Here is a 26,930-nt window from a genome sequence, read left to right as displayed (position 1 = left end):
ACCCCCAGCCTGACCCTCCCCTGTCCCAGCTCCATGCCGTTCACTCGGGTCCTGTCACTGTCCCCAGAGAGCAGAGCTCAGTGCCTGCCCCTCTGCTCCCCTCATGAAGAAGCTGTAATCCAAAACATGTTGTTTGCTTTCTGCCTTTCTTTGTCAAGCATGCTTTTAAGGTTCAATTCTCAGAAATTCTTGAGAAATATTCAAAAAAAAAATCCTCCTTTTCAAGAACTTGGTATATTTTTTACATCTTCTGTAAATGTCTCGATCAGGCTTCTATTTAACTATTACATAAGTCTGTTTCCATAGCTTCATTTTCTGTTTTGTACTAAGTGAATTAAATACCAAGGCAGTATTTTTGTGCATGTAAGTAGATGTGCTGCAGAGTTTTACAAAAATTCTACTCCTTAGCCCTTATAGCTAAGATGGGACTAAGCTGTGCTCAGGCACTTCTGAAGCTTTTTGGTTTATTTTATGTTTAAGAAAATATTTTTATGACTAGTCTGACTAAATTAATATTTCATATAAGCAGTCTTTTTTTTTTTTTTACCAGTACTGTAAATTTTTCAGTCATTTCAGAAACATTTCATGTATCTGTTTTACTGCACAAGAATCTTCTTTTCCCTTAGGCATTTACTGTTTGTTTTTTTTTTGTTTTTTTTTTTTTTTCTGAATCCTGAATGCATTGCTCCTGTTTTAGCTGCAAATGCTCTATAGTAGCTGTTGTGAAGCAAATCGCAAGATCTGCTCTTCACTGGTTTTGAAGGCCCAGCTGGTTTGGTCTGTGGCTAGTTCACTCTGAGCATTGAAACAGCTTTCTGTACTGTATCATGGCCAGCAGCACAGTCAATGCTAATTGATTTTAATTTTTTTATTTAAGTTGGAACTTGCTGGAAAATGCTTGTTACTCACTTAGTGGTGGATGATCAAATTTTTTTTAGATCCTTTTTCTGATTTACTGAAAATCATATTAGAACTTAGCAGCTCAAGTGTGTTCAAAACAAGTATGTGGTTACAAAAGGCATACAGATAATGTCTCATATTTGCAGTTTAAAGCATGTATTTATTTTAATATGTTAGTCTCGGTACACTCTTGTCTTTTAAGTGTGTGTAGTATAATTTTATTTCCATAATTTACTATAGACAGTTTAATGATAAAAAAAAAATTTGTTAAAGCATAAAGATACATACTAATGTTTTCATTTACTGAGCTATTTTTTCTACTGATAATGGAACTGCCAATTACAGACACTGTACTTTTATTAAAGCTGTTTTGTCTCAGTAACTCCTCCCACCCCAATCAAATAGTGGATCTATATGGCACTGAGGGTCTTCAGTGCCATCGCTGCCACTACGTTTCTGTCAAACACACACCATTACCTCTGAGACATTTGTTCATTTAGTTAAGGAAGTGTTGTCCCCTTTTACTGTATTGTACTTTGAGGAGAAACAGTGAGCTTCTCATAATTCAGTGTTTCCACTTGGGAATCTCAAATGTAGAGTCTTCACATCAATCACCTCAACAATCTTTCTGCTAGTCAGTTTATTCTATGGCAGTTCAATGTATGAATGAGGGGAGTGAACTCTGAGATTGAGCTATTGCTGATTGGAGACAGGAACCTTCTCTTCATTCCAGTATCTGGGATTTTAAAGATCATTCCAAATAACGTATGTTCTATCACTAGCTATATATCTGCCTGCATACAAGTTCTGGTTCACAAAGCCAGCCGGAAAAGATTTTCAGGTTTCAAATCTTATTTCTTTTGCATGGTTTTCTCTGAAGTGCAGCACAGCAATGTTTCCCATGCCAAGAGAACAAAAAGCACACTCTCAGTTGGATAAGGAAAAAAAATCTATTTATGAAGACACTGTGATGCTAGAACATAGTGTTTGTTTGAACAGGTCATTTAGTTGCCTCACAACTGTAGTTTTATCCCAACAGCAGATTTGAATGTATCTTCATCAGACTTCTGAAACAAAATTTGGGAAGTTGCTCTAGTTTCTGTTGATCATTGAAATAAAAATCAAGATGTTTCACCTTAGACTGTTGACCATAAAAGGACAAAATAACAAAGGTGTGAAAAGGAAAAAACAAATTTAATGTAGGTCAAAACCTTTTGATTTGGATCATACATGTAAGTATCCTTTTTCTTTTGTTTTTTCTCTTTGTCCTTTATAATAAATATCACATAGCAATTAAGACCTCATTTTTATCTGGGAAGCTTGCTTATGATCTATTTCTAGATGTTCTCATCCAAGGCCTTTGCATGGAATGAAACATCAGGACATTTTTCTAAAAGAAGTGTTTCTGATTATGTGTGTCAAATAGGACAGCGTACCCTGCTACCTATATCATACAGTCTCACTTCTGTTTAGTGCCTGTTGCTAGCAAAGTCTGTGGGCAATAAGTCTGTGGGCAGTAAGTTGTCCATAAACACTTTGAACATAACTGAACTTTTTGTTTCTGTTCTGTCTGGGTGAAAGACAGCAATTTTGCATCTGACAGTTGCATTCTTCATATTTTTTTCATTGATAAACGAAGACGAAAGTATTCTATTATCCTATTTCTCTGTATAAAAAGATTGTTCTTAGTCCAAGGAAAGCCTTGGAGTTGTGGAACTGCCATGACTGGATAGTATTAGATCACTGTGTTATGGAACTGCTGAAATCTTGGTAATACCTCAGTTAAACCTGACATACCTAATACTTTTGCATCAGAACTGAGTAGATGCAGATAGCCACTGAAATACTTCTCTGAAACTGGGCTCTAAAGCAGAATCATGTTACAGAAGTTCTTTAAATATCAACTTCTTAGCTTAGCAGTGATAACTAACTGTATGCATAGTCTTAATTGACAGTAAATTTGAGGTATTGAAGATAACTAAAAATGGCTTCCCTTTTCAGAGATGAGAAGTCAATATATGATATTTGTAATTCTGTTTGTAACAGCAAGCCTAAAACATCTGTATTCTTTTCATAACACCTCCCTTTGTTGGATCAAAAGGCAAAAGTTAATATGTGGGAGACAGTGCGGCTCAGGTTTGTATCTACTTATTTTCTGTGGTGCACATTACTTATTTTCTGTAGTGTAACTGCATAAAGTGTTAGTGGTTAACAGTGGCTGACTTGAACTATTTCTGTAATTTTTTAATTCTGGTAAAAGTGAGCAAAAAAAGAAAAGGACGGCATGAAGGAGAGTGGCAGAACATGAATGAGGCTGAGGCTTCTTCCTGGTACTTCATGAATGATTTGACTTTATTTTTAGAACAGGAAGTTAAGGGTAGTCATCAACAGCACAAGTCCATAGGAAGTCCACTTTATATTCTACCTAAACAGAAGAGCTAAAAATTGTCCTTTGGACATGCTGAAAGTCCTTTCTGATTAAGATTTTTAAACAATTAATCAAGAACAGCTGACTTGAACGGTATTTTTCATCAGTTATAGGCAAAAATATCATGAAACTTTCTTCTCACAACTCAGTCTTTTATAGTAGTCAAACGTTCATATTATAGAAACAATGCAGAACTGTTCAGAGGATTAGTTTTTAAATGAAACATATCCTAAAATTATTAACTATTGCTACTTGCTTTCAGCATCCTTTCTTCTTTCCTGCCAACATCCAGCAGACCAATGTTTAGTATCGTTTTTCTTTAAATATGTTGGGTTGTTTTTAACAATGAATTGCTTTGTTTCTAATTCTTGTCCTGCAATTAGAGCTCTGGATTTTGTATGTAGTTTTGTAATGTTCAACCTGAGATTTTAAGAAAATATATATCCTATAAATAAGAAATATTGTCTTGTGACCTTAAATTATCAGGACAACTTTTCTCCACTTCTCCACTTCTGAAAGCAATTCTTTATTCTCCCTTTGAACTTAAACATGAAGTAGAAGTAGTTAAGAACATGAGTTTATTGCTACCATTTTGTTTTTGTTTTAAGAAGTCAGTGGATTTTGAATTTGACACTCTGAGAGGCAATTTACTGAATAAGGCTTAAGAGGTAACTGCTATAATGTATTGGTTCAAATGTTTTAATTAAAAAGTTTGTCTGAATGATCCTGGGAATTGTGAGAAATGTGATGAGCTTTACATCAGCCCATACCTAGGTTTGTTTCATGGATTGGATTAATCAAAGTAGTGTATGTAACTCTTGTTATTACATTTGTCTATATTAAGTGAATGACTTTGTCATATTTCTGACATACTTCTTCATACATTTTAATAGTACATATCATAACATTGTTGCCATATATAGCTTCTCAGATTTCTTATCAGGTATATTAAATGATATAGAGCTTCCTGCCTTTCCAACCTCTGTTTTTGTAGGCATTCCTATATTCTTACCACATTGAAGACATCATCCTTCTTTCAGCTGTTTCTTATTTGTAGGCTGTTGGCATAGCAAACATTGTTGTACTTTCTTAAGAGGAGTAATAGTAGACTTTACAGTACTTCTGGCCCTGCTTAATTTGGAAGGTCTTTCTGAACAGGCAACTTTATGAAGAGTCATAGCCAACTTGGAGTCAGTTTTTCTTTTATAAAATTGTCTTCTCCGTTGATTTATTTCCCTTGAAAGTGGGTTGTTTCAGCATACATCTTGTTCTCCTAAGATCATGTATCCTAATGTGAGACATTCAGGGATGGAGACCTTAATTGTGTATGTGAGTATAAAAGTCTGTACATATTGCTGTGCAATATTGAGTTTTTACTAGCCTATCTCTGTGTCTTGACGTTTTATGTTGTCATAAACTGCTAAAATGCAAGTAGGGAGATTTCATAGTGGGAAGAAATGGTTACCTCGTTACAAATATTGCCATTTTTATATGGCGTAATGTATCCAAAGCATTGTGAAGTTACAATGAATGAATATAAGAGTCACTTATTGTTGGCATGGATTTACAGTGAATATATTCAAAGTCAGAGTCATCATTGATACGTGAATACTTAACTGAGGCCTGAAATATCACAAATTTTGTCATTAAAATGCTGCAAAAATATACTTAAAAAAAAAAAAAAAGTTAACTCTGGCTCTCTGACACTTGCAACCTGCACGGAGAGCTTCTAATGAGCAAATAAGGTCACTTGAGTGAGTCACTGGAGTGTGATTGCTGAAGGCGAAGATGCTACTTTGCAGGCTGCTTTGAAGTACAGTTATGTAACTGTCCCTACCTATTAGAATTCGGTGTGTACACAGCAAATGAAGACAAAGGACTTAATTTAGAATCAGCCAAATGCCAAATTCTATCAAGATAGTTCATACATTAAGGTTAATATGCGTGAATAAGAAGTATAGCCTACTAATGCACCTTGAGAAAGTTTGATCTGTGTAGAAAAAGGTACGGGTTTCCATTGCCATGAATCTGTGTTACTATCAGGGTAGCATATGCTATTTCCAAAATACAGTTTCATTTTGTAAAGGAAAAAAGAAAGCATTTCTATACTGATACTGGAATTCTACTTCATGAATTATGTTCTTTCAGAAGCCTTTTCATGAGAAACAGGCAGCTTGAGCTAACAAATTGTTTCTGCCTAATTTGCTTCAGTTTGGAGATAGACAAATAATCAACATCTAGGTCAGCTGTCTCTAGTTCTGATTGTAAATAAAATTTTGAATGCTAACAGGGAAGCCATTTATAAGTTTCTGCTTTTGTTTCTTTTTTTAATCCTGTCTACACATTTTTGTGGGCTAGTGGTGATTCCAAGGCACGTCTGCAGTAAGACCTTTTTTCCTCTATTCAGAAGGAAAATGGCTGAAAGGAAGCAGAAGAGGAAAGGAGCTATGATCTGTTTTCCATTTAAGTTAACCACCATAATTTCAAAATAACTTCGCCACTTTTGTAGTAGGATCTATTCCAGTATGTTACTGTCTCTGCTATTATAATGTTATTCTTATTTTCTAACTGAAATGTCTTACAGCAATTTAAGCACTGTTTATTATTGGTCCTGTTTTTAATGGAAGAGAGAGATCCTTTCTGTTTTGATGACACTGATGTCACTTTTTTGATTTTCTCTTGAAGTTATTGAGCCATTCTCTGGAATTAGCTTTCCTTGAAGCTCAATGCCAAAAACAAGTCATGGTTCTGACTTTATCAAATTTCAAATATCAAAAAGTTTATCAAATTCATGGTCTTGAATAACTCATTTCCTATGTGGTGTTTGTGCCAGGGCATGTTCCATTTGTAATTCATATGTTATTTTTCTGTACTTCCTAACTGTTCACTTCTTCTCATCTTGCACTATTCCCCACAGTTAAATAATTCTTATTCCTACCTGTATAGCATTTGCATTTTTCCCAGCTGAACTTTCCTTCCTTCACCTGGGACCATTTCTTGACTTTACGGTAGCATGCTTGAAGCAGCTGTAGATTTTGCTATCTGCAAAATAATAATAGATTTGTAACAGAAGTATCATTAGTATGTATAAAATACATGAATGGAAAAGTGTTTGTGCAAGTACTGGCATAAACAACAAATTAAGGGTTATAAGAATGGCCTGCATTGATAATGAAGAATGCTGTTCCCTGCAGTAAAACAAAGTATTCCGTTTTCCTTTCAAGACAGGAAGGTAGGTACTCGTGAGTGGCACCATCTCTGTTGTGGCACAGATTACTTGTCAGAAGATCCTACATCCTAAACAACAGTGGGATGAAAACAGGATATAACATATGCTATTCGTTTGCCTATTAGCACAGTATGAATCAGATATATTGCAAGTAAAAAAGGATAAGCAGACAGTGAAGTAAATCAGCATTTTGTCATCATGATTACCAACTGATGTGGATTTAAATACATCCATATATCCATATTTACATTTGGTTGAAGCAAAAAGTATCCATATTTGGTTGAAGCAAAAAGGTACAGTACTTTTTCCCTCCACTTCAGTACTGTGCCATAAGCTAACTCCTAAGTGGTTTCAAATACCCTCTAAATATCTGGAGATGAAGTTCATCAGGCCGGGGTGCTTAATTTAATTTGAAAATTTATCTAAAAGCTCTCTAATATGCTCTTTCTCAATTGCATGTTGACACCTCAGTCTTCTCCAAAATTAGGAGTGTGTGGAGAGGAGGAACCAAGGTACCCTTTACCTTGAAATTAATTAAGCTAGTTACCTGATTTTCTATTGATATTCAAGAACTGTTAAAAGCAAAAAAAAAAAAAAAAAAAAAAAAAAAAAAAAACTAAACACTGTAGGCACTTTACAGTCCTTCTGGAAGCTTCACTTTTCTTCATCGTTTCTGTGTACATGGTGCATTTAAAAATGAGTTCTTGTTCTCCTTAACATATGTTACTAGCATATCATTTTGTTCCTTTAACTTCCTTTTTATTACCTTGGTGTTATTTCTTCCTAGCTTGAAAATCTGGTTTCTGTTTTCTTTATACTTCTTCCTAGGATTTGAGGTGAATGAAAAGTTCTTTGTTCAGCCATATTGATCTGTGACTATATTTCTCATTTTGTGTGCAAGTTAATAATTCAGTAATTAATAATTCATAAATTATGCTTGTGCCCATAGCTTTTCTTTTACAAAATCAATTTCTTCAAGAAATTGCAGGTCTTCAGTATTTTTAACAATCCAACTTTATTATAACAATATACAGTTCTACAGCTGTTAATGCACCCGGGTTTCCTTCTTATTTTGTTTCTGGTCTTCACTTTTTGGCAGGCTATTTTCTTTTACTTCAAGTGGTAACATTTTGGCAATGAAAATTGTTGCCAGGAGAGCTTATCTGTTCTTGCTTTCTGTAGGGTAAATATTTTCCTTTGGCCCTGATTCATTGTTATTGCCTTTGACTTCTCAAACTAGCTAGTACTTTTGTACATGACAGTCCTGTTTCGTCTTCATTGTCATCCTCATGATTTCTCTATACTTTTCCCAACAACTTTTATACATAGTTTTGAAAAACAGATGATGAACAGCATTCTCTACCCCGGGTATCTTTACTTCTTGGGAAGGAGTAGGGCATGGTTCCAGTAAATCCAATCTCAAATCTGTATTGTGTCTTAGATAGGGTATGCAATCACAGTACAGCTTCACTAGCTACAGATCTAGTTGCAGAGATGCTACCCTTCCAACCAGAAATTTGTCGAGAGTACTGACAGTCAAGCAAGTATTGGAACAGTTTACCCAACACGTTATGCAGGCTCAGTATTTACGGCAACCCTTTTAAAAACCATACTGGATAAAGCTGAGAACAACCTGTTCTGACCCTGTAGCTGACTTCCAACCTGAATGTTTGGTGATCCCATCCTATGACTTGTAATCCTTATCTTCTTTCCTTCAGACAAGCTTAATGATACTGTGCCTTACCCTCCTGTGTGCTTGTAAACTCCTGTGGTAAGCAGAGGTCACCTTTCTTGCCTAAGTGAGCTCTTGCAGCTATTTAGCAGTAGTTTTCATAAATAGCAGCTTTTCACCCTTTGTTATTTCTGTCAGCAAAGTTCTTAAAGATGAGTATACACGAATGAATAAATAAATAAATAAATAAATGGAGCCTGCATAGATTTGGAAAGCAAACTCTCTTGATAATGCCAGAGCACTCTCAGAGTTGACTTTAAAATAGATTGAAATAGTGGAATATTTAAACGGATCTGATTTGAACTTGTTTAGTAAAGAAAAAACTTTAAGATGGATTTCTGAATTTTCTGATCTTAAGTTAAAACACATTGCTTTGAAAAGAGTTGTGTTGAATCTGGGGGTGTTTTTCTTCATTTGAGACAAATGAAGCTTTTGAGACAAATTATGTATTTCACATTGTCAACCTTTAGACACACAACTTGAGTATTCAAATGTCAGGGGGAAGCAACCTGAAATATTTTTTTGTTTTGTCTTTGGGACAAGTTGTGTGTATGCTTCTAATATTGTCTCACTAAAGTAGGCATGTGTACCAAGCTTTATATTCTGTTTAAACTGGTTAAAAAATAAAAATAAAAATAAAAATCTGCAAGAGGAGAAAACCCTGACTGAGTAGCCATAGTATGTCTTATTCGTGAAACCAGAGAGTGAGTGTTTCCCTTTTATCTTCTGAGATATATTTACCTAGAGAAAATTAGTATGATATCTTAAGTACAGCCAGAGGTTCAGGTACGTAAGGAACACAAAAATGGCTCAGTAAGGAAAAACAGTTTCAGATGATGGTGCATTTAGGTGCACTTGAACTTCTGGTAGTGGTTGAAATCAATGAAGGCTTCAGTTGAAATATGAAACCTACATCTGTGATTTTTCATGTTTTTCCTCATTTAGTTTCCAACTTTGAATTGAAAAAGTGCTAACAAACAAACAAAACAGGGTAAGCAATTTTTGTGTTTAAATGAAAGTAGTACAAGGAAGTTGTGGTGCATTAATGATAGGTTTCTAATCCACACTTCATAAGGGTTGCCCCTTAGTAATTTGTAGTCTTCTATGTTGTTGACTTAGAGTGACTTTATTTTAATGAGCAAAGTTGGAAAGACTTGTATATTCACATTTTAAATGCTGCTGTGAGTCATTCAACACATCTTTGCCAGTTTATTCAATCTGACCTTTGAGCATCCATTTATTACAATGTTGAATCTGGTTCAGGTGTAGACTACTTGTATGCTTGTAGCTAAAATGACAAAAGAGAATGCTGGTACAATACTTGAAAGGTAGCTTTTGATTTTCCTTGCAGGTGGGCAAAAATATTTTACCAGAGTCTGAGGACTGGATTTGTCAAAATATTTCCAACTCATTAAAGGCTTTTAGTTGAGAGTTTTTATCTTCTGCAGTCATTGTACATGTAGCTAATAAACTAACCGTACTAAGAAGCGGTTTAACACTCAGCATCAGATGGAGTCAGCCTTGGTTTTCATGTGCTACACTTAAGGATGATGGTGAAGTTACTAAATGCATCCTCATTAAAAACTTCGGTAAATCCTAGTTTAATAACTCAAATTTTTTCTGTCTTTTCAGGCAAGGGCATTAGATAATAGATATGCATGAAAGTGTATGGAAATCATGTGAACTCATTTATGCCTAAGAAGAGGGAGAGCACTAGAGTGTCCAATACTGCTAGCATTCCTTTAATATTAAAATCATAGTCACTGGAAGCCTCAGCATTTATTTGCATATATTTGTCTTGTCACGACCACTTCTTAATGATTTTGCAAGTGGTAAAATCTGAAAACATGTTGCTTTCACCAGTATTTGTATCTGCTGAAACAAGTTATTTGTTGCATATAGGCAGATGTGTTGATTTGGAAACTTATTAATTCATTATAAGTTTGGATTATTTTTTCTGGGTTTGGGGATCTATTTTGTAAGTCCTTCTTGAATAATGCTAATATAACTGCTTTAATTCACCGTCTGGATTGAGTAAGAATATAATTTTTCAGCACTTCAGTGTTACACTGGATTCCTAATGATTGAGGAAAACTTTTTTTTTTTTTTCTTTTAATCTACTATGATATGAATTTCTATTTGAAAGAAGAAAGCCATCTTGTAATTTCTGTTTTTAGAGTAGAGTTCTGGGTCAAAACAGATACAGCACCTTTTTAACTTTTTCACTAAGAAATTTTGTTTCTTCTTTTCACTTCTCCATGTTTATAAAGCTTATTTTTGCTGTAATGCATAATGTAAGATTGCATGTGGAGGGTCTGCTCTTTTTGTGAGTACTGGAGGATCTTTTGCTTCAAGAATATATGACAATGAATTCTGGGGCAGGGTAGTGGGATTTTTTTCTGCATTCTTGCAGAACACAACATCCCGCATGTTGTGTCAAATGTCCTAGCTAAATATCTCTTGCTTTTTGTGCAGCTTTTGCTAATATATTTTGAATGGTAACTACATTAAACTATTTAATGAGATGTAGTATTCCTGAGAAGAGATGGTCTTCTGTATGCTGTGTGCAATTATGACAGTATATACACGGTAGCTATTTCTCTTAGAAAATACTGAAAGAGTCTTTATGGGAAAGTTGTTTGTTTTATGTAAGGAAACATACAAAATAAACCACCCAAAACTTTCTTTGGACACTTCCAAACAAAGCATCCAGGAGTACCTTAGCTTTTACTTGGCTGAGTAAAACTTTTAATCTCTGTGTATATAATGAGAATGAGTAAATTTAATCTTGTCGTAAGGGTGTTATTTCCAGCTTAAGTAGGTGTGGGGTCATGTCGGTGTTAGCTTTTGCCGCTGTAACTGGCTCAGGGCAGCCAGCTGATCCCAAACTTTTTAAAGGATCAAAAGCTTCTTCAAAGTGTTCCCATGTCTGTTGTCCATACCTTTCTTTCTAGCCTCAATTCACTTTCTGAAAGTTTCTATATACAGACATAAAGTAAGTGTTTCAGCACAGATTTTGATCCTTTTTGATCTGTACTTTAGCTTTGTCCAATCTGTATTTCTAGAACCATATCCTTTTGCTTTTAGCCAAGAAATGGTAGCAAGGGATAAGAATTAAATCTTTACTAGGTATTTTTATATATTGAGAAGTATGGTGAAACATACTTCACCATACAGGTGAAGTTTACACCTGACTGGTTTACATATGAGTTGAAAAGAAAATAAATGTTTATGTACACACGCGTGCTCTATTTGCATGGCTGGAGAACACCAGAGAAACAGAGGTATGGGTGATTAAACATTTAACTGTACAATAAAATTTAAACTATAATGGTGTCTAGTCCTAGCTTTGAAAACATTATAAAATGTGGATGTGTAACAGGATGACAGTCTTTTCATACACGTTTGGTTATCCTTCCTCTGTTTCCAGTTTTGCTCAGTCATGTCTGGACTTCCTACATGACAGGATACCCATCAAGTTAGATAATCTGTGTAATAGGAGTTGTGTGTAATACAGAGGACCTGCACTTAAATATCTGTCATGGATCAAACACATTCAAATAAAATTATGTGAATCAAACCAGACCATACAGAGGACTGATTCTTTATAAATACTCAGTAAGCCTTAAATAATTTTGAAATTGGTCGGTAGAAATTCCTATCTGCTCTTTGGCAAAGCTCCTAATTATGCAGGTCTATCACACCCACAAATAATACTGGGATCCTTTTTTTCACCACTAAAGCTTGAGGAACAAAATACAAATTATTTTATGGTTTTCATTTACTTAGTAGTATTTTACGTGTCATTAAGCATACATAAGATTAAATTAGAAATTTGTGTTAAAATATATATTTTTTAAAATACCATAAAAACATAGTAACTCAGTAATTAATGTGGTTGATAATGACACACGTTCCACTTCCAACTCTATCTGTACAAGAGTTCATTTCTTTTGCTGCTATCCTTTACTGTAGCTGTAAGTAAATTTAAAATCAGAGCATCAAACTGAACAGAAATCAGTCTTTTTTTTCAGTCAGGGTACAGGCTAGTGTATCCAACATTCTGCTGCTGAAACAAGAGAGGCCCCACTGCAAAAGAAAATACCTCTATTATGTGCTTAATTAAAATGCATAACTGTTTAATGCTTTCATTATGGTAAACTTAAATGCTTGTAAAATTCTGAAATGTGAAATGTAGCTTTTCTGTGAGGTTTAAGTTGGAAGGCAAATGGGCTTGTTTACCAAATAAAGTCTTTTTCCTGAGGAATATCTGATTTGTGGAGATCTTAGGATGCTTTTGACCCCATTATTCAGGATCTGGTTAGCAGTATTTATGCCAAATCATCTATGTTGTGAGGAGTGGAGAGGCAGTGATTGCTATAGAGCATTGCTAGACATACTTTTATAGCCTGGATTAAGGAAATGGGATAATTTGTTTCAAAATTAGCATAGCTATAACAATTGCATTTGATGTAAATAGTTTTAAAGGAATCATTAGAGATGTCAGGGCTTTCAGCAACATTGATAAATTATTAAATTTAATGTATAGTGTAGATCACAGTAGCAAAGGATGAAATGCTTGAGGGAGACATTCGTGTTCATACAATATGCAGTGGAATTGTAGCAGTCCTTGCTGATGCTGGATTTGAAAGGGTACCAAAGAGAAAACTAGGAGCTGTAGTTTGGAGTCTGGTTTGATATGTTGTGCATGGTAACAGATGAATGGTATGTTGGGCGTGTTTATAAAATGAAAGGGGGTGAGGGGAGTAGTGCACACATTGAGTATTAAAGCTGATTAATAAAGTATAATTTTTCTAACAAAATACTTTTTTAACAAACACTTACATGAAAATGTTATTAGAGAATGCAGTGATCTTCTGTTTCTCTCTTTGGTACCTTCCCTCTAGAAATCAAATACTAACATGGCAGTCATTGACATTGGTCTCCTTTGCTGCAAATAGTTCTGGAGAAGACACTACTGAATGGCTAATGTTAAGAAGCTAATTGAGCGCTTTGGTTTTCTTCCCTCTTCTGTACCTGTATTTCTTTTTTCTTACCTTCTGTCAGCAAAACCTGTGCAATCTTCTAGTTTCTAATCACAGGTTAAATTTACACTTCTAGTTTAGGCATCTTTTTTGTTATGTCATGCTTCAAATGAACAGTTTCTTGTTGCTGGAGATTTAAATCAGTAGGGCTGCTTTACTCTTTCCTAATTCTATTAAATACAAGCCCTAGCAAAACAAGATTCTTCCATAGCTTTAAATTAAGGAAACAGATTGTGGATAATAGAATGTTTATTTCCTTCTCTGTATGTTTTGTTTGGTTGGTTGGTTAGTGGTGGTGGGATAGATTGAGTCTTTCTGTTATAACTTCAGAATGGTAAAAGACGTTTTAATGATACCCAAGCAAGAAATCCAAAGGTACTTAAATTAAAGGGTTCTAAATAGCTTGTGCAATCAACATCTACAGCTGAGGTGTTCCAACCACCTTGAATGTTGCCTGTGAGAAGTCCAGAAAATCATAAAACATTTAATTTGTTGTTGTCCCAAATAAGAAGTATACTTTTGTGTATTAGCTCTTTACTTCTTTATTTTCCACCTTATTTCTGATTTTCTTCTTTTAAAATTATTTTCTCTTATTTTTTGTTAAATCTGTTTGAATCCTTATAAGTATGTGTGCAGGTAGTCCTACTCATTGTTAAAATGTTAAATAACATGCCATTTTAGCAACTGCAGTCAGAACATTTGTTTTACAAGGTCTTTTATTAAAAATAACCTTCCTTTTGTTCCTCTGTGTTATAATAACTCAAACTCTCTTCTGAAAAACTTTCATTGGAGTTGTAAGGTGTTTTTTCTGTAAGAGCATATACTTTTCCTATGGACACTTGATCAGATTCTTTGATTGTTAAACAGTGACTGTAATTTTTATGGTTGTTCACAATTTTGTTATGTCAAATCAGCCACTCATTTTGTTTAGTGTTGCATTTTTAGTCTAGAGCATTACACAAATTGCTGTGTATATTACTACTGTAATACTGTAAATTTATCTCTCACTGAAGATTTTAGAAGAGATGAGAAGGAGGTTTCTTTACTAGGAATCACTATGCTAAGATGAAAATTTCAAGACAAACTGTCACACAGTTTCTGTAGGTTCTGTATGTTTTCCCACTCTTTTCTTAGGTTGATTTAAAAATAAAAACAAGACAAAAAAAATTAAATCCTATATATTGATGTAGGCTGAAATATGTTTCAACAATTCTTTCAGTTTTTCTGTCCCATTTAACAATAAATTGGCATAGTTCCTTAACAGTTTTCCGTAAGTATAAAATCCTTCTGGATTCTGATGCTTCAGAATATGGGGGACATCAAAGGCTGGACCACAATACAGAGTATTTCTCTGAAGAATATCCTCACAATTATCGACATAATTCACTTATGGTAAGTAAGACATTCTGTTTTTATCTGAACAATTTTTGAAGTTCTTCGGAGAAGTATGGAGCATATTCTAGGAATATTTCTGTGTTGTTTTTTGTTTGTGCTTTTTTCTGAAATCACCCTTTAGATGAATATAGGAGAGGTGATGCTATGATTTTATTATGACCTATAAAGTTAACTGACTTTCCTTTTTTGACATTACATTTAAATGTGCATGCCCTCTTGCAGTACAGACACAACATTCCTTGCCAAACAATATGCATGAAAACCTTCTAACATGCTTTTGAATTGCCATTTTGAACATAATCATTTCCTTTATTTTCATGTCTGAGAAATACCATCTTCATGCTTTATTTGTGAATAGAGTTCCATAGAAACTAATTTTTGCATCGCTTTCTTAATATCATGTGCTGAACTCCACAAACATGAATAAGAGCAAATCATGCATTGGCAACTGGCTACTTCCTCTCCTCAGTTTACAGAAAAAAAAAATGCAACATAGAACAGACCTTCTCTAGTCCCATCAATAATTTCCAGTCCTAAACTATCTTAAATAATGAATAAAGACTTTCCCACAGATCACTTCAGGTAATGTGGGAGGCATATACTTGCATATGATTTCTGTTAGCTGAGGTGGTGACTAATCAAAACCAAAATAACTCCTTTGTCATTACTCTTGAAATCCTAATTACTTACTACAATTAACAATTTATGAATTTGTTACTTTCCCATTCATTATATATGTGTATACATATACACATACATGGGTATGTATGTTCACAAACTCAGAGATTAAGATTCAAAAAGACCATGAATTAAGGCAGAGTTCACTGAAAAAGTTCTGAGAACAGTTAAGTTGTTGACTAGATTTTCATATTTAAAACGTATATGTGTGAAGGGGTGTGTGTATTTCTATACACAGGTATAGCTGTACACAGAAATGCTTGTACATACATTACATTTGTATTGTAACCGACTACAGATACAGAGGATCTCTGCACTGGATTGTGTGTGCCACTCCTCCATGACAGAATGGAGAAATCAGTTTCTGGTGTGACGTCTTAATGTGTCTCACGAGATCTATATTCCTGAGAATTATTGTAGCTTTTAATCTATCTCACACTTGCTTTCACCCTATTTCATTATATTCAGAGTACTGACATTTCTTTTGTTTGCATGTTTTAAAGTGGTTTTATTTCATGAAAAGAATTCTTGTGCTTTTATCATGCTTGGCCTAAAGGATCTTGGGAACATTTTTTTAATGTCGGTATGTGACAATGCCTTTATAGAGTAGGTAAGTATCTATTCTCATTTGCACAGTAAGAAACAGACCCTGAGAGTTCATTCCTGAAGGTTATACAGCAAATTAATGCTCCCAGAATTCTTGCTTCTTGTGTCCAATTCAAATACATTGCTTTAGTGATTAGAGAGCATCTTAATTATCTGCCACTAACTCAACTTGTGCAAGGCTATTAACTAATCTAGAACGTATATTTCACATTTGGACTTTTAGATGACGAATGCAAGTCATTCAGGACAGAAAAAATGCAACAATATGAAGATGTGATTTGTTAGGAGCATGTAGAAGATAAGGCATGTGACAAGCAAAGCAGCAAATGCATTTTTGCAGCATAAATTGTGGCATGGCAATGGCACTTCCGGGTCAGATAGAAACCCATCAGAATGGGTCATGATAACTGTCTTTTATATCCTTCAGCAGTACAATTCACAGACCAGCTTCAGTCAACAGCCCAGAAGATGCCACAAGCACCACATAAAGGTAAAATGGTAGTACAAGGACACAAAGGAAATGTAGCTGGGGAAGCACTCTGGAAAACCAGACCAAATTTAGCAAGATAGAACTCTAAGAAACAAAGAACAAAAGCTACAATAAATATCTGCAACTGCTATTTTACAATAAAACATTTTTTTTATTTACAATAAAACATTTTTTGCTTTATTGTAAATAGCATTTTAAATCCTAGTTCTTAGATGATCAGTCATCCTTGAGAACTGCTTTAATCTTACTTGAAGGTTATAAAATCCAAGTAGGTGTCTTCTTTCAAGTTTCTTTTCAGAAGATGTATGGCAACCACCACAGTGAACTCACACAAATTTTTTACTTTTTTTTTTTTAATAATTATTTTATTGTACTTGCATAATGCATAAAACTTAAGTATTTAGTTTCAAAAAATTTAGTTCTTCATCCACCATAGAACTCAAAAGATATATTTTTTTTTCATGGTGACAGATGCACCTCCCTTAAGGTGTGTTAGTAAACACTATCAGCAAAAACAGGCCCAGAGTACTATGGCAAAATCACATGCAATAATTCTGCTGCTCAAGTCAAGCTTAAATAGTGTACAAACATTACTAAAATAGGAGATTAGATGTGACATGAGTCATTCTAGAAATATCACCTAATAAAATAAAAACACAAAGTGATGGTGCAAAATAAGAAGGGAAATATGAAATACCTGGAGCGAAGAAAACTGGATGAAGCTTTGTAAGCGCTGCTAGGTATTGCACTGAAACATTTTGCTGATGAACAGATGATAATTCGTGTTCTGTTTAGTAATGCTGTAAGAAGGCCAGATTTCAAAATCATTACACACACCCTGAAAACTCAATAGAAAAATGCACCAAAATATCCATTGTAATATGACTGATCTAAATAATGATTATAATCTAATTTTTCCATTTCTCTGCTTGCTCTGGTCTGTATTGTTAACAAATATATTGCAATCTACATAACTTTCCATGTCATCAAACCTTCTAATAACAAGCCGTTAACTTCTTTGCTATTGTAGAAATTGACTTTTTACCACAGTTTTATTTCTGTTTGTATTTCCACATGATACTCCCCAATAGTCTTTTTTGAGCCATGTTTTATGAAAGTTCTGTACTTTTTCAATGCTTGTATAAACATTGTTTTGTTTTAAGTCTTCCCATTTCTTTACAGGTAGTAAATTAAATGCTGTAGATGCATTTCAACTCCTGTCAGATCCTAGTGCCCCTTTATGTACAAAGTCATTTGTTGATAGCTTTCTTGATTGTTGGACCTGAGACTTAGACCAGGTGGGGGGAAGTGGGATCTGTTTTAATGATATTCATTGTTCCAAATGTTTTATCAGGCAACTGACTTGGTTGAATTTTACTGTAAAATGTTGTTTGATATCAATGTAGTACAAGTAACTTAAGTATTTTTTAACTCACAGAAGTAAGGGCTTATAGGGAAGCAGTGGGTTTTATACTTTGTATCTCCATAACTCAGTAACAAAAAGGCCAAATGTAATATTGTAGAGTGTTTGTGTCATTGGCAAAATAGTATGCAGTTTATTGTTTAATGTATTTCAGTTTTTATACATTTCCTTTTTGCCACCTTTCTGCATACTTCTTTCCAGTTAGCTCCAGTTAGCTAAAAAATAGATGCTGAAATACACCACTCCACACTGCCACCCTCCCTCCCCCCTAATGAAATAGAAATTGTGTGGCTTATTTTAAGAATATCCTTATTGCTGGGTTGGGCTTTTTAACCTTGGCCATAATGTATAATATTTAATGTCAAAGTTCAACTTCCTGCTTCCATGAGTCTATTGACAAATTAAAATATTCACATACTGAGATGATCTAAAAGCTTTTAGTGACCTTAGCTTTGAAAATAGTCATTTGAATTACTTTCTTGATAAGGATTTATGTATTAAATTTTTAGGGAGTGATGTAGTCTTTAACTGTTTCCTCTCCTTCCATTTACAGATATGCAGAATATATGAAAGAGTGTTTGTAGTTAGAAAGCTAACTGTTATAACTAGGGGAATCAGATAAGATTCATAGTAGCAAGATCTTTTGTTGTTTTTACCTCTTGATGATTAAGACTTATAGATTCAGTTGCTCATTGATCATTTGACTTCTTAAAACAAACAACAGCAACAAACAAGTGTAATGTTTCCAAAGTTAATGTAGTCCAATTTCATTCAATCTTTCTTCCATTCACATTTGTCTTTGTCATTTTTTGTTGTTTTTTAAAGCACTCTTTCTTAAGAAAAAAATACAAAAGATAATAGAAATTTTAAGATAGAGCCTGTGCAATATATGGAGATCTTTTGCATAAATGAAGCAAGACAGTCTGAGAAATGATTTTCTGCATATTCATGCTTTACAGCTATAAATTGAAAAACAAATTCGAAGAAAGAACTTCACATTATTTTAAGCATACCTTCTTTTTCACTTGCAATGTCTAGCAAAATGAAATCTGAAATGTCTGTGGTTTTGTATAACAAATTATAGTCAGAAAGGAAAAGCTATCACGTATCCTATTCATTGATGGTTAATTATATTTTCAGAATAGTGTCAGTGTCTGACAATTAGTAGTGATACAGAGAAGACAAGAGATAGTCCAAAGCCCTCATTTTAATTAAAAGTTTGGGAAAATGTTGGCACAGGCTCTTGTGACATTGCCTTCTGCATCCACCAGCTGCAATATGCACTATCAAATATTTTTTCTGCAGTGCCTGATCTAGCTCTGAGTTCCAGTAATTCTCCCATCTGTTGCAAAATGACCTTGAAATGATTTTTAGGACTTGATGTTTTCCAACCCTCAAAGTAGGATGAAGGGTAGTTCATTGCAGTTCCAGCCAATTTTAGTTGTGCTTGCACCTGGTACTGAATGCAATCTGATGGATCAGAAAGTAGAAATTGTCCTTTGTAGAACTTCTTGCTTGTGGATGTGTGTGTGTGTGTGTGTGTGTATGTATATATATATATATATGGAGATTGCTGCATATTATGGTCCTCTCAAAATATATAGAGTGAGCTTCATGCTTATATGTTCTGCTATCTACAGATCCTTCCTTTATTTTGTATTCCTGTATTCTTTATAGCTTTTCTAATCTCTTGTTTCTTGAAATTATCTGGATGTTTACAGGGGGAAAAAAAAAAAAGTTTAAGAAATAAGCATTTGTATGGCTGAAAAGCATCGTATACATTCCTGGCAATAGTAGCAATACCATTTTTTTTCCCCTATTGTACAATAGCCCACCTGAATGGAATATGATTTTGACATAACACAATGTGTAGCAGGCTGATAGCAATAAATGTTTTCATGCATGTATTGGAGTATGTAAACTATATTAATGCCAGAAACCCTGATCTATAAGGAATTTGTCCCTTTTCAGTGTGATTGCCTTACAGTTTAAAATGGACAAGTTTAAATTGTCTGTTTTTTTTCTAAAACAGACCTTAAAGACAAGTCAGTTGTCAGTTCTTAAGTGACTTTTATTTTCATAATTGTTAATTGAAAGTCAACACCTTGATAACTGTTCTATGTAAAATTACAAATGACAAGAATATGCATGCTGAACACAGCAATAAAAAATAAGGAGCTACTTGACAAACTTAATTACAAAATAGAGCATCTGGCAAATAAGAGAATATAGGTTAGTAATGAAGGAATATAAAAGCAAGTTGTAAACTACTAAGAGCCTAATCAGAGAGGTTGAAGCCTGGCTGAAGCTAAAAACTAGCTAGAGATATAAAGAATGGCAAGATGGGAGTTCTGCAAGTGTACAAAAAGTATACAAATAGCAGAAGAGCTTAAGAAGAAACACAAGTCCCTTGACAAAGGGAGGAGTCAAACATGATAGGTACTCTGGAGAGAGCAGAAGTACTTAAAGCTTTTTTTTTCAAGCCTTGGTGTCTGAGGGCAAAGCCTGCTCTCAGACCCTTTTGTGTGCCAGTACGCTCCTGAAATGAAAGAAGCAGCAGCAGAGCAATAGGTTAGGGACACCTTAAAGAGGCAAGATAAATAGGATATACCCAGGAATCTGGAAGGATTTTGGTAGTGTGATTGCAAGGCTGCTATCATCTGTGAAAAATCATAGTTGTCAGGGAAAATTTCTGACAGCTGTAGTAAAGGCTCTAGTAAAAGCAAAAAGGAAACCTAAAGACTCTGTAGGCCAGTATGCTTTTTTCATTAGTCCCTCGAGAGATCGTGGACTGCATCCTCTTGGAATCCATATCTAAACAAGTGAGAGGCATATGAGATGGGTCAATCAGAAAGCCAATCCAGATTTAGCAAAGGTAAATATGCCTGATTAATCTGCCTGCTTTCTGTGATGAAAGGACTCTAGCTGTGTGCATGAGGTTAATACAATCAACACAGTAAGACTTCCAGCTTTGTCTCCTACAGCATTCTTATCTAGGAAGTACAAGCTGGATTTGAAGCTTGTTTTGCAGGTTGAGAGCTAGTTGGACTGCTGCAAATTTAGTAGTCAGAGAGTGAATGTCCAGCTGTTGAAAGAGTGCCCTAGGAATTGCTGCTGGGTCTGACACTGTTTGGAGTCTTCAGCAGCAACCGTACTGATGAGACAGCAAATGTGTACATGACACTGAATTAGTATGAGTTGTGAATGTTACTGGTCTAATCCAGATGTATCTTGATAAATTTAGCCAATAGAAACTTCATACAAATTAATGAAGAAAAATTCTGCAGAGGAACGCCATGTATCAGTGAAGATTAGAAAATCAGTATTCTGAGTAGGAACCCTAAGAAAAAGGACTGGGGTTATGCTGAATACGAATTTAAATGGAATGGAGTTTGTCACAGGCCCATAGCATAATAAGTTAAAACAGGTATCTTCATTAATGCATTTCAGTGTGTTGAAATTATCTTTAAAATTCTTTAATATAACTTGGACTTGAGTAATTTAAAGACTTAAACCAAATATTAAGAAAGTGCGTAGTGCTTTACCTCAGAAAAGAAAGAAGAAAAAAGTTGCCATTTTTTCAGTATTTAAAGATGACAAAAGAAGTTGGCTTTTATTTTTTATTTTTATTTTTATACCACGGATAGGGCATAGACTACTCAGCACACCAATGCTGCCAGACTGCTGAAGGAGTCCAGTAATTGCAACAAGTATGATGGCCCTTAGTCTGGGTGGAAGAGGAGTATCTGTGGCTAGGAGGAAATCAAAAAAAGGTTGGAGAAAATAGAAATAAGTGGGGTGTGTTTTCACAGAAGTAGTAATTAAGGTGATGAAAGAACGGGAAAGGCTGAGGGAGCTCTGGGATTTTAAGTGTCCTAAGAAGGAGCAGAAGTGAGAAATCTGGGCTGAGAAGGCTGAAAATGTTGTTGGTTCCTGGACAGATAGTCTTCCAGATGTCACTTTATCTCAGGAAATATTAGCAATATTTGCAATATCTTTGGTCACGTTTTTTCTCCCGTCTCTCACCCAAATGTTATGTATTCTGTCTGTTTAAACAAACAGTAAAGCCAGAGTACATACACAGTGGTATTTCTGGAAATACTGTTTAAAAAAAAAATTGACACGGAAAAAACATTTGTAACAGAAATTATCTAATGTTTGTGTAGTATTTTTTTTCTTTTAAAAATTTGTACACTAGTGGAATGAATATTTAACTTCAGATGGAGAGAGTCCTTTGTTTTGTCGCTTTTTGCATGCAGTTTTATTTAAGCTTTGGAGATGCTTAAAATGGTGAATGAAATAAATTGATAAGATTAGGAGAGAATGCCACAGTTGGCTTCTCTATGATTTTGCAAGAAGCCTAACAAATCAATAAACACTAGAACCCATATTTAATTGCCCAGACGTGGAAAAACACATGGCTAATAAGGTGGCAGTTAAATCAGTTTGTGACAAATCGTAAATATACCTCTTATCAATTTAAATATATTTTACACAAACTCTGAAAATGTGCCTAAAACCAGTTCTAAAATTCTGATCAACAGTGAACTGGTGTGATGATTCCATGCTGTTCTCAGATTCTCAGCTACAAGTTGACTTTAAAGGAAATGAGATAATTTATTCCTCCTAAGATCTGATATATTATTGACCAGAATATGATTAAGAATTGCTGTATCCTGTGTTTATGTTAATATTTGTTGCCTTAACTGAAGTAGCTGTTTACACATTCTTTGTTAGGAGCAAATAAGAATAATTTTCTTTCCCTTTTCATGTCATCATATAAACCCAGAGCACTGAATTTCTCAATAAAGAATTTGAAAAATCTCTCCTTTATCTATACGTTCTGAACTAGTTGACTTCATTAAGTATTTCCTTCACTGCACATATTTGTAGGAGCTATTTATCACTGAAACCTTAGGGGAAATCATTATGTTTGCTGCCTTTCAAGAAGCATTGGACATGGCTCTGTCTGGTTCAATGAAGATCAGCTGTTCTTTTCCTCCTTTTCCTAAAGCTCTTTGCTTTATTGCTTTATTCTGTTTTGAAAACTATGAAAGCCTGTCATGCCATCAGGCTCTAGTTTGCAGATAACGTAGTTGAAATTGCACAGTCTTAGACGTTCCACAGGGATGGAGGGTACTGTAAAAGAGGATGTTGTCAGAATGAAGCCGATAATCTTCAATGTTGTGTTATCTTTTATAATTGCATTTTTATTGACTTGTTCAGCAAACACATTCATATGCTTGACAATTGATGGAGTACCATATATCAAGGTAATTGGTAGGTAGTACATATCAGTCTCATTTTCAGATTGTGACTCTACTTTGCTTGGAAGAAATGTCATGTAAAATATATTGCCATGAGCTTTTTGTGATCTATGAGAAGTCTTTTGATTATATGCGTATCTTTTCATGGTAATAAGGTAAAAGACCATAAAGCAAAATGCAATAGTGTAATGATTAATTTGAATCTGTATATAGTTTTTAGATAAAGTTTTATTGCTCAGACACTGAAACTCCACAGGTGCCAAGATGGAGAATACATTGTTGTGTCATATGGCTGGTATTTACCTGTATGAAATGATATGATGGACCTTGGGGCAACTTTACTTCACAGCAGAAGGGTGTTCAAATGCTGTTGTAAAACTTGCTCATTTATCGTTATACAGTCTGTTGACTTAGATGTTCTCAAGTTTTTTAAACTGGGCATTGGAAGTCATATGAGGCCCTCTACTGGTAGCCTCTTTAAATCTATCAAAGTAAGATTTATTAAAAAAAAAAAAAAAAAAAAAAAAAAAAGAGGAGAGAGAGTGCAATTAAGATGTCTTTTAAACGTTTAGATTGTCTTGTATGATTCAAGTGCTGGGGACTAAGCAATTAAGCACATTTAAAATGTGATAGTATGACCTGCTAATGCTAAATGCTAAACATCCATACACTGCAAATATGAGAAATTATGAATGGTAAAGTATTTCACACGTGTTTTCACATACGCTTTTGTAGAAATTGAATCCTGTGAGGTTTGTGGTTTTCTCAGCTCTTCTTGTTCTTGTCATCTTTTTACTAGGTGTACATTCCAAGCAGAGTGGCTATTGTGCTTCAGAATATGGATAATGCAAAATGAAGATCTCTAATAATCACCGAAGAAGCAAGTGATAGAGGAAGTGCTGATATGGTGTACTAGTATGAAGTATAACAAAACTAGTTCTAAGAAATCTTTCTGAAACCGAATGTAGTAATATTATCTGTTTAAAATGCAAGATTAATATTCACATGTAATTGCAGAGCTCTGGGTTCACTAGAAACTGTTTTGGAAACCATTATGAAAGAAAGAAAAATGTAGTTCTGGTATTGAAAAATTAGTCTTTAAAATATTGCAAAGCAGCAGGTATTGCTAATTAAATTACTGTTTACAGTTTTATCAGCAATAACATCTTAACAAGCATGATCCTGCTCCAGTGTTTATAATGTCTTGCAAAAATCTTTTTTTTGATAGTGAATTCAAATGTTCATTCAAATGTTCAATGCATAGTAGCTTGCTTAAATAGAACAGCAGTTCTTGGCTGAAAGGCAGGCTTAATGGTTTGTGGGACCTAGTTTGAGGCTCCTCTTCAGTGAGGTCCAACATGGAATTTAAAGTGTTTATCCAAATGGATGAGAAGGTCCTTAGAGTAATGTACTCTGCCATTTTTTATTTTATTAAAACTGCACAAAAATGCTAAACATCCAAATGGGGAAGCCAATTGACCGCTGACCTGCTGAGACCATTGTGTTGCTTACTTGCTCAAATCACTTAGTCTGTGCACCTCACTTGCTACAGCTGAAAAAATGATAATTATTATATTTAGATGGCTAAAATCTCCAGTAAAAAGTGGAATGATACTCCACTGGAAAATGTTCTTAAGATATAATTATTCCTGTTGCTTTAATTTCAGTGACGTCAGGACCTCGTAATACTGATTTCATCATTTCTAGCACATGCTTTCAGTTTGGAACATGAGGTGGTTCTTGCACTTTTATAACTTCTGAAATGTTGCTTATGGTTTGAGAAGAAACAGTCTCAAAATATAGTGATCAAGTTTTTTCAGTAAAATCAAGGTAGTTAATTGTTGGAGTGCTGCTAAGATTATTCAAGTGAGTTCTTTAATAAGCTAGAACTTGTTTTTGTAAAAAGTAAGATTCTTTATATTTGAAAATGTATTGCAGAGTACTCTGGAAAATTCATACCAAATTAATGAGACATACTTTATTTTTTCTCCACTTTTTTAAAGGCACACTAGAATTGGTTACGAAATTAATGTCTTTTTTTTATAACTCTTCAAGTAGCCAAAGAGGAAGATGTCCATGACCATTTCCAAGTGGTGTTGTTTTATTTTTTTAACCCAGTTTTCTACATTGGAATAACTTTTCAGTAATTTACACATCTCTTCATAGTTCTCGGAATGCTTACTTCTACTTTGATATGGCTTACTTCTTAGGCAAAATAAGGGAGATGATAGAATATTACAACATGATGGAAAACAGTCTTTTCGCAAGGTTCACACTGAAAGAACTTCATGAACATCCTGTCTGCTATATTCTTTATGACAGAGAATTCTGTATTGCAGAAGAGAACTATAATACTGTCTTCTATTGTGCTTCATTTTCCACTGTACCAGTTTAATCATTGCTCGTTAGTGGGCTAATAAAAGCATTCCCAGACACTGAGACTTCACAGGAAAATACACTGAAGTATTTTAGCAACTGGAACTGATAATCTTTTTTTTCCAAATTGTTTTCCTTGTAGTGAAACAACAAGCAACTTCTAATATATATGCTATATTTACGTTATATTGATCTAATGTTTTATAGGTCTTTTTTTTTTTTTTTTTTTTTTTATATTGGCAGAAGTTCCAGGTTTCAAATAGTAATGCAAGGCAAGAACCCTTGTCACAACTTTTTTCAAGAGAAGGAATAATGCATGATGTGAAGTATAAACTATGTAAAATTACATGCAAATAAACTGAGGACTATAAAACCAAGGCATTTGTGATTTTGATTGCTTCTACTGTAAAAGATTGTGTAGTAGCCTTAATACTGGACAGTATATTAGATCTGCCCAACTTGAAATAGGTAAGTTGTCTTTGTCAGGAACATTCTAGAGAGACTGGCAGATTATTTGTCAGGAATACATCACTCATGTAATGATACACTAATAAATGCAAACTACAAGATTTGCAAGATGAGCATGTAAATATAGGAAGCATAATAATAAGGGGTTTTTTTTGGAGTCCATGTCTACATTCTAATGGTGGTGTTCTGCCTGTATTAAGATGTTGGCATATTTTCCCTTGAGGGTGTATCTCTAATCATGGAATAATAGAATGCCTTGGGTCAGAAGGGACCTTAAAGATCACCTAGTTCTACCCCTCCCCTGCCATGAGCAGGGATGCCACCTACTAGATCAGGTTGTACCCATCCAGCATGGCCTTGAACACCTTGAGGGACGGGGCATCCACAGCTCTAGGCAACCTGTTCCAGTGCTTCTGAGTGAAGAATTTCCTCCTAACATCTAATCTAAATCTCTCATCTAGTTATCTGCCCATGTAAAAAGTCACTCTCCATCTTTTTAATAAGCCCTCTTTAAGTATTTAAAGGTTTCAATGAGGTCTCCCCGGAGCCTTCTCTCAGGCTAGAGCACTATCCTATCAGTTGGAACAAGTGCTCCAGCCCTCTGATCATCTCTGTGGCCCTTCTCTGGGCCTGCTGCTGGATGCAGTACTCCCAGTAGGGCCTTATAAGGGCAGAGGGGCATAAAACCCCTCCTTGACCTGCTGGCTATGTCGCTGTTGATGCAGCCCAGGATGCAATTGGCCTTCTGAGCTGTAAACATGCACTGCTGTCTCGTGTTAAGCTTTTTGTCCACCAGAACCCCTAGGTCCTTCTCTGCAGGGCTGCCCTCAATGAGTTCCTTTCTCGTCTGTGCTCATGTTTGGGATTGCCCTGATCCAGGTGCAGCACCTTGC

The 26,930-nt window shown here is 34.7% G+C and overlaps 1 protein-coding gene across 3 annotated transcripts in view; it reads left to right on the top strand.

Moving 5' to 3' along the window:
- GBE1 (1,4-alpha-glucan branching enzyme 1) overlaps nt 1-25,946 on the top strand; it is a 178,417-nt gene extending 152,471 nt beyond the window's left edge. For 2 of the 3 annotated variants that reach the window (XM_084506375.1, XM_084506373.1), the window contains 3 exons: nt 14,609-14,726; nt 16,441-16,503; nt 23,993-25,946. In XM_084506375.1, the coding sequence (XP_084362501.1) occupies nt 14,609-14,726; nt 16,441-16,503; nt 23,993-24,049 (238 nt within the window). In that variant the 3' untranslated portion in view covers nt 24,050-25,946. The remainder of the gene's footprint in view (nt 1-14,608; nt 14,727-16,440; nt 16,504-23,992) is intronic. The other variant, XM_084506374.1, reaches the window with a different exon arrangement.
- Nucleotides 25,947-26,930: the final 984 nt, after the last annotated feature.

Source organism: Aythya ferina (genome assembly GCF_964211825.1).
Source record: "Aythya ferina genome assembly, chromosome: 1".
Lineage (NCBI taxonomy): Eukaryota > Metazoa > Chordata > Aves > Anseriformes > Anatidae > Aythya > Aythya ferina.
Note: the sequence above shows the minus strand (reverse complement) of the source record. Positions and strands in the feature narration are given on the sequence as shown.